General features: G+C 36.0%; 1 protein-coding gene across 1 annotated transcript in view; it reads right to left on the bottom strand.

Moving 5' to 3' along the window:
• The window catches only part of CRIM1 (cysteine rich transmembrane BMP regulator 1), a 196205-nt gene that overhangs the window by 40189 nt on the left and 144006 nt on the right, over positions 1-12010 (bottom strand). The window contains exon 8 of the mRNA XM_033011059.2: positions 2493-2621. Within this exon, the coding sequence (XP_032866950.2) occupies positions 2493-2621 (129 nt within the window). The remainder of the gene's footprint in view (positions 1-2492; positions 2622-12010) is intronic.

Here is a 12010-nt window from a genome sequence, read left to right on the forward strand (position 1 = left end):
CATGTATTTCAAATAAACGTGTTGTACTAATTTCTGGCTACAGTAATGTAAATGAAATTTTATATTTATAAATTTTATATTTATAAATAAATTATATATTTATATATTATAAAATTATAAATTATTACCAATGAGGAACAATTTACAGCTTTACTCTCTGTTCTTCCACTTTGCCATTTTGCTTTTATCTTGGCTGAAATAGACTGAAATATAATGAATCTTCAGCAGAGATATCTAAAGAGGAATTAGCAAAAAAGGAAACTTTATTGGAAAGAGATTAGTAGATTTAGGATATGATGATTTCAAATGGTGATGGGGGCGTGTGGGTCTCCTTTACTCAGGCACTTTAGATCTGAGTCATCTGAGCAGCTTAGACAAGCAAGAAGCAAGTGGGTGCAGTATAAAGACAGTGATGTTCCCCAAAGTCCACACAAGTCTACATGAGCTAAAGATAATACACATTATCAGGTTCTCAGAGAGCCAAGATACAACTAAACAGTTTGGGCACGAAAGTACGTAAGATCTCAAAACGCAGAGAAGTATTGCAGTACGTTTTCAGCATATTTGACCTAAAACTCCCTTCTCAGTGCTCACACACACATTTGTCCAGAGCCTTGCAAGCAAGACACATTACTTGACAGAATAATTCTATTTCTGTCATTTTGACTGTTAACCACCAAGTGATGAAGACTTCCAAATTTTTGTTTTTCTTCACTTCTTTAGAAAATAAAGGTTTCCCCTCTCTGAATGACGGAGATTTTAAAGCAATCTACAATTCCAGTTATTTAACTGAAAAAAAAGATGACAGACAAATGACACTATTAAGCTTGCTCCAGACAGTTTGCTACTGCAAAATGAAAATAATTTCAAGCAAATCTGGCAAGAGAAAAATTTCCTTGAATAGCTTCTCAAGCATTACTTAATCAGAAACACTCCAAGCAAGAACAGAGACTTCCTGGGATGTGGCATGTGTACACGTGCAATCTGGTAATCTAGGAGAAAGGAAATGATCCCTTGGGGTGATGGGTCTCCTGTGTGCCAAACTGGACGGAAGGACTGGGTGCACAGGAAGAGATGATGAAATTTGCCGAGTACGTCCATCTTGTTTGTGTCAAACTCCCCAATCAATTTAACAACAATTTAAAAAAGAAGAAAAATCAAATTACAGTGTTAAAAGCAGAACTTAATATTTTTAATTTTAACCCTAGGAAGAATGAAATAAGGCATGTATGAGATAGCTTGGATGCAATATGGAAAATCACCCTTGCCATGAACACAACTTGTAATCAAAGGTATTATTTCTGTATTACCACAATGACACTACGGATTGCCAAATATTTACTTGTTATTAAGACGTCCTGTCGTTTACCTTATGGAAATAAAAAATGCACATTTTCACAGAAAAAAAAAGAAAAGGTAAAAAAGCCAGGACAAACCCTTTTCTTGCTCCTTAAGCAAAACACCAATTCAATCCTAAAACTCTTTAGTTTGTACGAATTGACAGTTTTGTTTTGACCATTTCGACTGGGGACCCCTAAAATAGTCACATTGGTTTAGAAAGTGACTGAGAACAGGCAGACTGAAATCAAAAGAAGAGGAACAGAGTAATGCTTTAGTTGTGAAAGCCTCAGAGGCTACCCAACTACAATAAAATGATGAAGAGAGTTAAAACCCACTGCTAGGCTGGGCCAGCAGCCAGTGATGAATCCTACAGCTGAGACTAGTACGCCACAGGTGTGCTTTGTTGGGCAATGCTTTATATTTCATCTGTAAACACTGAATTCTTAAGGAAACACACACAGAAAATAGATTTTGCTGCTTCACTGATACGCACAAAGTTCTCACAAGGCACAATGATTTTCCATGGGGAAGCAACAGATGTTAAAGCCTGCATAAATCCTAATTAAAGTATTAATATAATTATTTTTTATTTAAAATATCAATATAACTATAATTAATATAACTAAAGTATAAATATAAGGATATGTTATAGAAATAAAATTATATATGAATATGTTTGTATATATACCAACACCCCCCAGGCATATAATTTTCAAACATTTATCCTCAAAACCTAAGTTTTGAAGGAAAAAAAGCTAATCTGAAAATAGGCTGTTTAGCCATAGTTTTTGAAGTGCACAAACCTAAATTCTCTTAAACTCTCTACATACACAGAGGAAAATGAAATGTGGAAATCCTATCAGCCTTCCCAAAGTCTAAATGAATATTAAGTCCCAGATTATTACCCTTTCTATGTTGCTGTTAATTTTTACCTAAGTCAGACATTTTATGTTTTCTTCCAAACACATTTTAGGCAAGCAAACAAGCACTGTCAGAAATCAGAACTGATCCTTTAAAGATGAACAACTATAAAGTACACGCACACTACTACAACATATAATCAACATTATGAATGGAAAAAAACGCATACTAGCATTTTCACATACAGCTTGATATAAAAGGTAGAAGTCACTGTATTTTTGCATACTCACTAGTTTTGCACTGACATATGCGGCAACCATTTTGGTCCAGTTTGAAGCTATAGATACAGTCTTTTTCAGTCAAAGTGCAGTTCACCAAAATCTCGCAGGTGGGCGGACCAATCGTGATATATGTTGGTTCTGAAGGTAAGAAAAAATAAAACAAATAAACTGGAGATTACTTGAGTATTTTAAGTTTGCAAAAAGGCATACACACAGCAATAGTGAAGAGAATAATTTTTAATTAATTTTGCTTCTGAATAATGGATATTCTTGGTACTTCTGAAACAATTCAAGAAACAGACTTTATAAGTGACGCACACTCATCACAAACAGTATAAAGCTGCATAAAATTTTGGAAGTATTGAAACAGAAAAAAAGTCCTACATTTCTTTGTTCACTGAAATCAGCTTCCCTGCATACGCAGTTTAAAACTGAATGTAAAATACTTATTTTGCCCACTTCTCTCTGAAAGTATTTAATCAAAACTACATGCAGATTTTTTGAGTTTAGAAACTGAACGGAGCTCTCTCCAAAGCTCAGCTGATAGATATTAACAAACTGCAAATCGAAGCATGTGACTCAGTAGATCAAATCTTTCTTTATATATTATAAGATCACTTCTACTGAAATTTAAAGCAGAAAAGACTCTGAATACCAAAAGATACACTATGTGTGAAAGATATCTGGAAACCTTTAAACATGTCTATTCATTGAATACATCACTTCTTACAGTACACTTTGCAGTACCAGATTATGGTTTTTGAAGTTGAGAATATTACCACCAATTACTAGGTATTTATGAGCAGTATAATACTTACTTTTGGACACCATTTAAATATGTTGGAGTATGAAATCTGTTTTAATACATATGGTAGCCAGAAATATTACTGTGTTTTAGTATACAAAGTTTTTAGAATAAAATAATATCAAAAGAATTACAAAAATAACAAGGAATCTCAACACTACCATCAGAAAACAGGATACAGAAGGATTGAAACATCTATCTTTTCCCAAATGACTTTTTGCCATGTGAGACTAATTTAGTCTATGTTGTGTTTTTCATAGAACTCAAGTACTTGAGAAGCAATGAATTCATAGTTATGAGCATTATAAATATTGCACTAAACAATCAGGAAATACAAACTGCATGACTTTTAAAAAGCTGCGAGCTTTTGTTTCACTGTTTCAGTTGAGTTAATCCTGTTCCTCCATTTCAAGAAATGGAGACTTAAAGGAAAATATATTTTTTAAAAAATTCAATACATCTATTGATAAATGGTATACTAATCATCAGGGCAATAAACCACAGTATGTTTTATTCAGTATTCACATTTTTTATGGACTGGAAGTGGCCACATCTTGCCATCTCTCATCCTCAAACCAAATACATTGAAAGGCAGATTTTGCCATCCCTACTTAAAGGCAGCTAGTCTTTACTTTCAGATTGAGGATAAAATGCTAGTCAACATTGATTAAGTTGTTAGAATTATACACTGTTAACCAAAATACAAATTTCTGTGCCATGTCCAGCAGGCAGGTTTTGCACCCATGCCTTCCAGTCAAATGAAAATTATCCTATTATGAGAATGAGCTTTTCTGCTTTCATTGTCTTTCGCAATTTTCAGCTCTCATATCTTCCTCCCCATCCCTACTCTTCCTTCACAACAGTTTATACAGCAGATGAAAATTTGTAATCCTTTTTAAATTAGGTCAGCTAAGTACAGTTTGGAGGGAAAAACGGCATGAAAGACACTACAGTGAAGTCAGATGACTTCAAAACTATCTCCGAGGTCATGGTTCAGATGCCTCACTTTGCTGAACACTTCAAAGTGACATTAAAATTCTGTTGCTCATGTAATCTTTGTAGGAAAAGTAGCTATACACTTTATAGGTATATAAAACACCACCAACAGCTATGTTCAAATACAAGCTGGAAATTTGTATAATGGCATCCGTGTCTCTGTAGACCCCTCAAATCTCTTCTAATTTAAAAGAAAAAAAATGAAAAAGTTTTAAAAGAGTTTAATACAGATTACTAGGCTGAAGGTCAAAGGATAGATTTTGTAAGTTTATGTGAATTCTTCATTTCATACCTGTGATTTTGCACGTGTTCTATGGAAAAGTAGCCATACTGAGCAATGTATTTTAGAGTCCATGGATTCCCAAACTAGACTTCTTTTAATCTCAGTAAACTCTTTGTATTTGTTTTCAAGTTCATTCAGTAAACTGACTAAATCATATTCATGTCTAATATTTAACATTTGCAACTTCAACAAATCATTAGTTTAGGAATCAAGAACATATTGATATATATTAACACTATGATATATTCCAGAAACTCCATTAATAAATTCTGTCTGTTTAGGAGTCAGAGTATATAAACCAGTTTTGCACACAAACTGATTTTTAGCATCTGGTGCCTATCCTGAAAACTTCCTTCCCTACCTACTCCATTCTCTAACCAAAATACCATAAACATGCAAAAGACCAGAATAAAAGAGTTACCCTGAAGCTACAGGTTAATAAAAAGTTACCCTGAAGTTCAGGTTGCTGGTCAGACAGCCCAAACCCTACAGTTCAAATGACAAAAAAAGCCACAGTAATGTTTATACTCGCTGGTAGTTAAAACCACTACAAATCATATAAGTCACTAATGTTACCCAAACCAAAGTTCACAGACAGTAACACGAGCTGGAGAACTGAAGGAGACCGTAGCTTTACCATCTGACTGCAGAACAGTTAGGTAAAATACATAGTTAAAAACCCACAAAAACTCACTGAGAACTGAGATGAAGGTTAGTATTAATTGATCCACTTGGGTGTAAAGTAAACCCAGAGAGAAACAGGACTGCATTTCACTCCCCATCACTGAAATTTACCTCTCAAGATAACTTCTCTCTAATTGCAGGTATCATTAAATGTTTAGATAAAAAACAGCGGGTACTTGTATATTTTTCATGGTAACTTTTCAAACCTATACTTCTGTGTTCTGATGCTCTTGTGTCTTGGACACACTGACATAACAATTTTTTGCCCCCTTAATACAGCCAGTAATGTGGTATTTCTTACAAGGGACAAAATTGAACTGTCATTATATTAATTTGAAAGGTTTTTGTTAGTCCTCTATTTATTGTGTCTTATTATTCTGTTAACTCCCACTTTTGTGTCTGCTCTCAGCATCCTCAGTGTTTCCAGACAAGCTTACAAATTTGTTTTTTCTCCCTCCTGTGCCTAAAGGTACGCCCTGAGATACAGTAATTTTATATGCATGCCTGCTTCTCAATGAGCTGCAAGCAGAGGACAAAAGAAATAATTTCATTCCCTACCCCCACATGTGCAAAAATGCAGCCAGAAAAAAAAAAAAAAAAAAAAAAAAAATTCAGTCCTTTTCACTTCACTAGACAAGACTCAACAAATAAAGCCAGCTCTGCTCTGCCAGGCTTCTGACTATTTGAATAGGCAAGCAGTAGCTAAGCTTGAAAAAGCATGTACCACCGCATGATCTGAGTTAGGCTTTCACTGCTGCTCTTGGTAGAAATGTCGGAAGAAAGATCCAGTGCACAAATGCACAGACTATGTGTGGGAAAAACGGGTGCTGCTTCTGTCTGTGTCCTTTACCAACAATAAAACTATACCACAGAAAGACAGAGAGAAGAAGAAAATAGAGAAGGGGATTGAAGAGAGTCTGGATGAAAACAGTGTAATTTTTAATAGAACACAGATTTTGCTGCTGTCAAGTGCTTATATATAAGGTTAAATGCAGATTTCTATTAGAATGTCTTACTTCCAAATCCTCTGTCTGAGCCTGATACTTTCAATGTTGAATTTTAGTGCACACGATTATTAATTTGTCTGCTGTGAGGTTGATTAAAATATTTGAATTCTTTTTTTTTTTTTTTACACTGCTATTTACTTAAAAAACACTTCAAAAATTTTGAAATCCACAGTGGGTACTTCAGCTGCTGGTGGGCTAACAGTTTGACTGGTCCACTGAAAAATACTATGATATGTGATCAAAACTCTGAATTTGTTCATACCAGCTTAAAATCAAACTGTGCATTTATGGGGAAAGAATGGAAGATGGTGACATCCAAGCAATGCCTGGAGCTGGCTTTGTCCTTACAGAGCCTGCATTAGCAATACCATTACAAACACTGGATGTCAAAAAAAAAAAAAAAAAGTTGTCAAGGTGGAATAAGACCGTATTTTCACTGGTATTCTTCTACCCAGGATACTTTTGTGATACGAACAAAGCCAATCCCCAGGCCCTTCTTTTCTGCTGTTTTCTGATTTTTGAGACTTCCCACTTCTCCTATGAGTGATGTGACAAGGCTTGTATTACAAAGAGTAGAATTTTTCTTTTGTTAAAGAAGTGAAATACTATATAGATACACACACACACAAGAACATGGGATCGTTGATCTGGTCTAGCACTGTGCCTCATATACAGATCTTCTTATAGCTGGATGAATACTTAAGTCTTAAGATAATGCCCAGCTGAAGTATTCAGAAATGGAGACAAAATGATGCATCCATGTTTCAGTGAAACCAGGGGAAAAGGAGTTCCTTAGGATTAGAATTTTATTTTACACAGTTTGATTCATGAAAGTTAACAATAAGAAAACTAAAATTCACCATTCCTTGCTGAAGCCCTCACAACAAAAACAAAGTCAAAACAAAAAAATCAGAGACAATTTCTCGCAATCTTGTTGATGTCTACTGCTTGTCTGAATGTTAAAAAATGAACTTTCACTGAAGAGTTAGTTTTTCCTTCTAACTTCGGGGATTTCACTTACATAATTCTTTAGTTAATTTGAAAGAGAACCACAAAAGAAAAAAACCTCCCTAAGACTGGTACCAGAATGAAAAATTATACCCGTCTTCCTATCATACCCTTAGTTGTTCTGAATTCTGGACGTTGAATTCATATCAGAAAGCGGAGAGGGATTCTACTTAACCGTACAGCTGCAAAGCCGCACGTACTACAAGAGCGCCGAGCACCGCGTTCTGGGTGTGGGAAGGACAAGAGGGACCCGTCTCGGCAGGAGCAGAGCCTGCAGGTGCGGGGAGGAGATGCTTCCCCTCTCTTCAGCCCTTCTGCGAGCCCACAGCTGGAGAGGCGCCCGGCTTCGGGGAGCTGGGTAGGAGAGGGGCGCAGTCACACCCGAGCACAGCACGGGGCCGCGCAGGCGGTCAGGGCCGGAGCGAGCGGCTGTGAGGAGAGGCTGGGAGAGCAGGGCTTGTTCAGCAGGAGGAGGGCATCCCACTGCTGCCTACCGCTACCGGCTGCGCGGCTGCAACACGACCGGGCTTGGCTCGTCTTGGAGGCGCTCCAGGCTAGGAGGAGAGGCAACGAACACAAGTGTGAACGTATGGGAAACTACACGCTGGCAAAAGTTATTTTGTTCTTTCCGTTCAAGCACGTGGGTGGTCAAACTACGACAGGGTCCTAGAGAGGCTGTGGGATGCCCATCCTTCAGAACACTCAGAGCTTAACTGGGACAAGGCCCCGAGATCCTGCCGTCACCGGACCTGCTTGGAGCAGGAGGTAGGACTACAAAATCTCTGCTGGTCCTTTCCAACTTGCATGACTCCATGAATTTCGTATAAGCTCAAGACATTTCCAGTGAAAGCAGCAATATCCTTGATGGATTCTAATCAGGGAACTGAAATCCTAAGATAAACATTTCAATTTCTGATTATTTCTGTATGCCTTTGCCAAGTACTGATTACCTTCCTTCCGCAATAGAAGTACATGTTTGCCTAACACCATCTCACTGAAATCTATTTAATGACTTAAAGAGTAGCTTTTTATTCAAGAAGCAAAATTTCTTCCAGGCAGCTATAACAGTAATTCTCTCTGAAGCGTTACTTAGTGACAGCCACAACCAACTTTAATCAGTCTAATTTTTTGTCCTCCTTTAAGTTGATACATGCTTAATCTCTTGGCAAGATATTATTATTATTATTGCTGTTATTATTACATGAAAAACACTTAAAACAAGCTATTTGCTTTGTTTTGTTTAGAATGCAATATTTTAACTCAAACCAGGTTTTGTTTCACACTCTCAGTAATACCATCTGAGGGAAATACCTACTCCAGTTTTTTACAAAATTGGTTTCAAGTAGGGAATTAACTACTGCATTCTAAGTTTTTTCTTCTGCACATTGTAAAATATAACATTGTTAAACACAAATGAATTTAAAAGTAAATAGGGAACTTCTATTGCTGCTTCTGATCGACTGTTAGAAATCTGGACCATTGTGTATCTTGACCCAAAAGTACTAGAAATGTAAGGGGACATTTATTTCACACTACTCAGCCATTCCAGTTTTTAATTCCTCTCGTAAATGTTGCCCTGTCAATACAGAAAGTAAAAAACTATCCTTATTATAATAAAATGACTGTATTTTTCCTTGCTGTAAAAGTATGACAAAAGCATGCATCAAACACTGGGGTTCAGTTCCTTTGATTCGAGCACAATGCTTCCTCCAGCTAACCAGACACAGGAGGTCTGACTTCTCCTCTTCATCTCCTTCCCTGGTGCTCCCAGTGCAGCTCTACTCAGTATTACTCCACATGTGTATGCTTGAAAGCTAGTGAGTCCTACCGATGTTTGGTGTAGTGTCCCCAACATACCACAGTATCAGCTGCAAATGCCATAATAACAAACCACAACACAGTGTGGGTTGACAGCAGTCCACGTATATCTATTAAACAAAAACTGGTAAACAGAGGACATTTTGGACCCCAGAGCTGCAAGTGTTTTATTTATGTATGCATGCATGCATGTTTTTCTTGCCTTGGTTGATTTTTGTATATAAATTTATCTGTATTCATATAAAAACAGCATTTCCAGCCAGCTTCACACTAACAAAGAGGTTTCAATCTCCATCACAGAAACACATTTCTTCATCAAAACTATAAAATTGTAAGCTCTATAGAAATATCCCTAGATAAAGGTTGAAAATTATCTTTTGAGATCCTCCTGTGAATATCCAAAAGACCATGGATTATATAAAATCCATTATAAGACTGCAAACTACTGCACAACTACCTATCTCTTACAATGAATTTAGGAGCACGGGCCTTAAAAATTAATTGCCAAGTGAACAATTTTTATATGAATAGACATTAAAAAAAAAGAAGTCCCTGGAACCCACAAAAATACTACTTTGTATTTTATTTGTATTTATTCAGTATTTGTATATTGATTATTACTGGCGTGCTTAAAAGCAGTTTCAGATGTTTGCTTTCTTAGTTACTATATAACACAGTGCATTCTAGTCAAGATATTCTGAGGAATTATTTGGAGAATATTACTCATGCAACTGTAGGATAAAGTTGCCAGCGATTTCTTCCCATGTATAAGAAAAATATTTGAAAAAAAATTGCAAAAAAAGCATTTATACTTTTGAAAGGCTAAATTACAATCAAGATAATTTCAATGTACAAAATCATACCAACAGTAAAACATGAACTTTTCAAACACACCAAACTAACTATTATGCAGCACAATGAAGCCACCAGGCCTAAAACTAATCCTAAACTTAAATGTGAAGACTGTGTAGTCCTAACTGTAGAATGAGAAGTGGGACTGTCTGCTTCGCCGCTCAGCACTACAACTCCTCAGTCTCCTCTTTCATATTCTCATCTTGTTAACGTGAACCAGTCTATAGTTTAACTAAAATAATCAGATAAATTAGATTGAGTCCTTGTGCTTACAGTTAAAAAGGCTAGAACACAGACACACATTTTTAGTGTTTAGCACAGGGAAGCTTTGTATCTACCTGTGAGCACCCCTGTGTATGTTTTCCCAACCTTCAGACCAGCAGTACTGATCACGAAAAAACCCCTTTTCAGTATAAATGGGAAAACAAATAAAATAATTTCAAATTATGCCCACTGATAATTCCAATGCTTTTAACAAAATTAACTAGGGGGGGGTTGTTTGTTTGTTTATGTTTTTTTTTGTTTGTTTTTGTTTTTGTTTTTTTTTTTTTAAGAAGGACAACAATAAGAAACTTTGTATAAAAGTCTTATTGTGCTCAGCCACAAATTCCAAAAAAAGCTCTTTGAAGATTATACATTTAATTTACAATGATTTTTAACTCCAGAAAAAGCATATGAAATAGCACAGTTAGATTCTGCAGTGATTGGTCTTGTGATATTTAGCAAAATTATTAGCCGTGTACAAAGAATGAGCTCAACAGAGGAGGATTCTAGAAAGCTCAACATCTCACCAGGAACATGAAATGAAAAACTCTTCTGGGGGAATAAGGAAAAATGAGTCAAAATCATGTTCTACACATGGAGCAAGACCTCTAACATCAATAATAAAGAACATGCCTGTGTTTGGGGAAAGTGAAATAGCTCCCTCTTCTGTAGTATTTGATAACACAAAATACCTCTATAAGGATTAAGATATTCTAATACTACAAAACCAGCCCCAACTGACTTGAAGAAATATAGCATCAGCGCATTCAAGCATTTCCTATAAAAATTAAGAAGGAAGAAAAAAAAAAAAAGTGAACAGTAGTCTAACTTTTTACTTACTGCTTTACGTGGTAACTGGCTAAAAACTGGTCCTGAAGGGTGTGCTGCTCAACAGCCTTTCATTCGAGTCTGCATACTTGTTTGAATTTTGTCTGCTGTCCAAAAAAGTTAACTGCAGCCTACTAAGCAGCAGCATGTGTGTTTACTTAAGCTTCCTGTAAAAACATTCATATCATTCCAAGAGTGACTAAATGTTTTCCATCCTCATAGTTCACATTCCAGCCTTCCCCGCCCCTCCAGTTCATTACATGAAAAATATCAGTCCTGAGTCCTGGGCAAGAGAAATTCCTTCCTGGGTTTCAAATACCTAATGCCTTGCAGGAATTTTTTTCCCAGCGTTTAGATATCTGTGTTAACTATCAGGGTTCAACAATTCAGCATCACATAACTATTTATAAAATCTATGCAAGGACTTAAGATGATATAATTTTCTAATGTCACAAATAACTCTGAAAATATATTCACTAATACTTCCAAACACATAGTTCAGTTTGGCAGGCTTTTGTTTCAAATTTTATTCATATTGTCAACCTGAAACTACTTAAATATGTATTTTTCCTCGAAAGTAACTATTATAATTGAAGACTATTTTTTACTGTTGCAAAGTCAAGAAGCCTCCTATGAACCAGAGTTGCATGGCGGATGTTTCTTTTTTACAGTGATGCAATCAAAATGCTCACAAACTATCCACTTCCATGTTGTGAAGTTAAAAACTTTTGTCCGTGTAATTAATTCTTCCAGTTTTTGGTTTAACGTGCATGTATACTCTTCAAATGTATTTTAATAATGATAAGACTTTTTTTGTCAATTTCAGTTGGAGTGACACTAAGAAATAACCACCTTTATTAAAGCAGAAACAATTAATCCTATCAAGAAATGTCCAAACAGATTAGGAAGGCCATTCAGTTATCGTTACTAAGTGAAGATACAGCAAACACACTAAATTAGTGTGTATCTGGGGCAAATCTAT

Source organism: Tyto alba, unplaced genomic scaffold, assembly GCF_018691265.1.
Source record: "Tyto alba isolate M040663 unplaced genomic scaffold, T.alba_DEE_v4.0 Super-Scaffold_16, whole genome shotgun sequence".
Taxonomy (NCBI): Eukaryota; Metazoa; Chordata; class Aves; order Strigiformes; family Tytonidae; genus Tyto; species Tyto alba.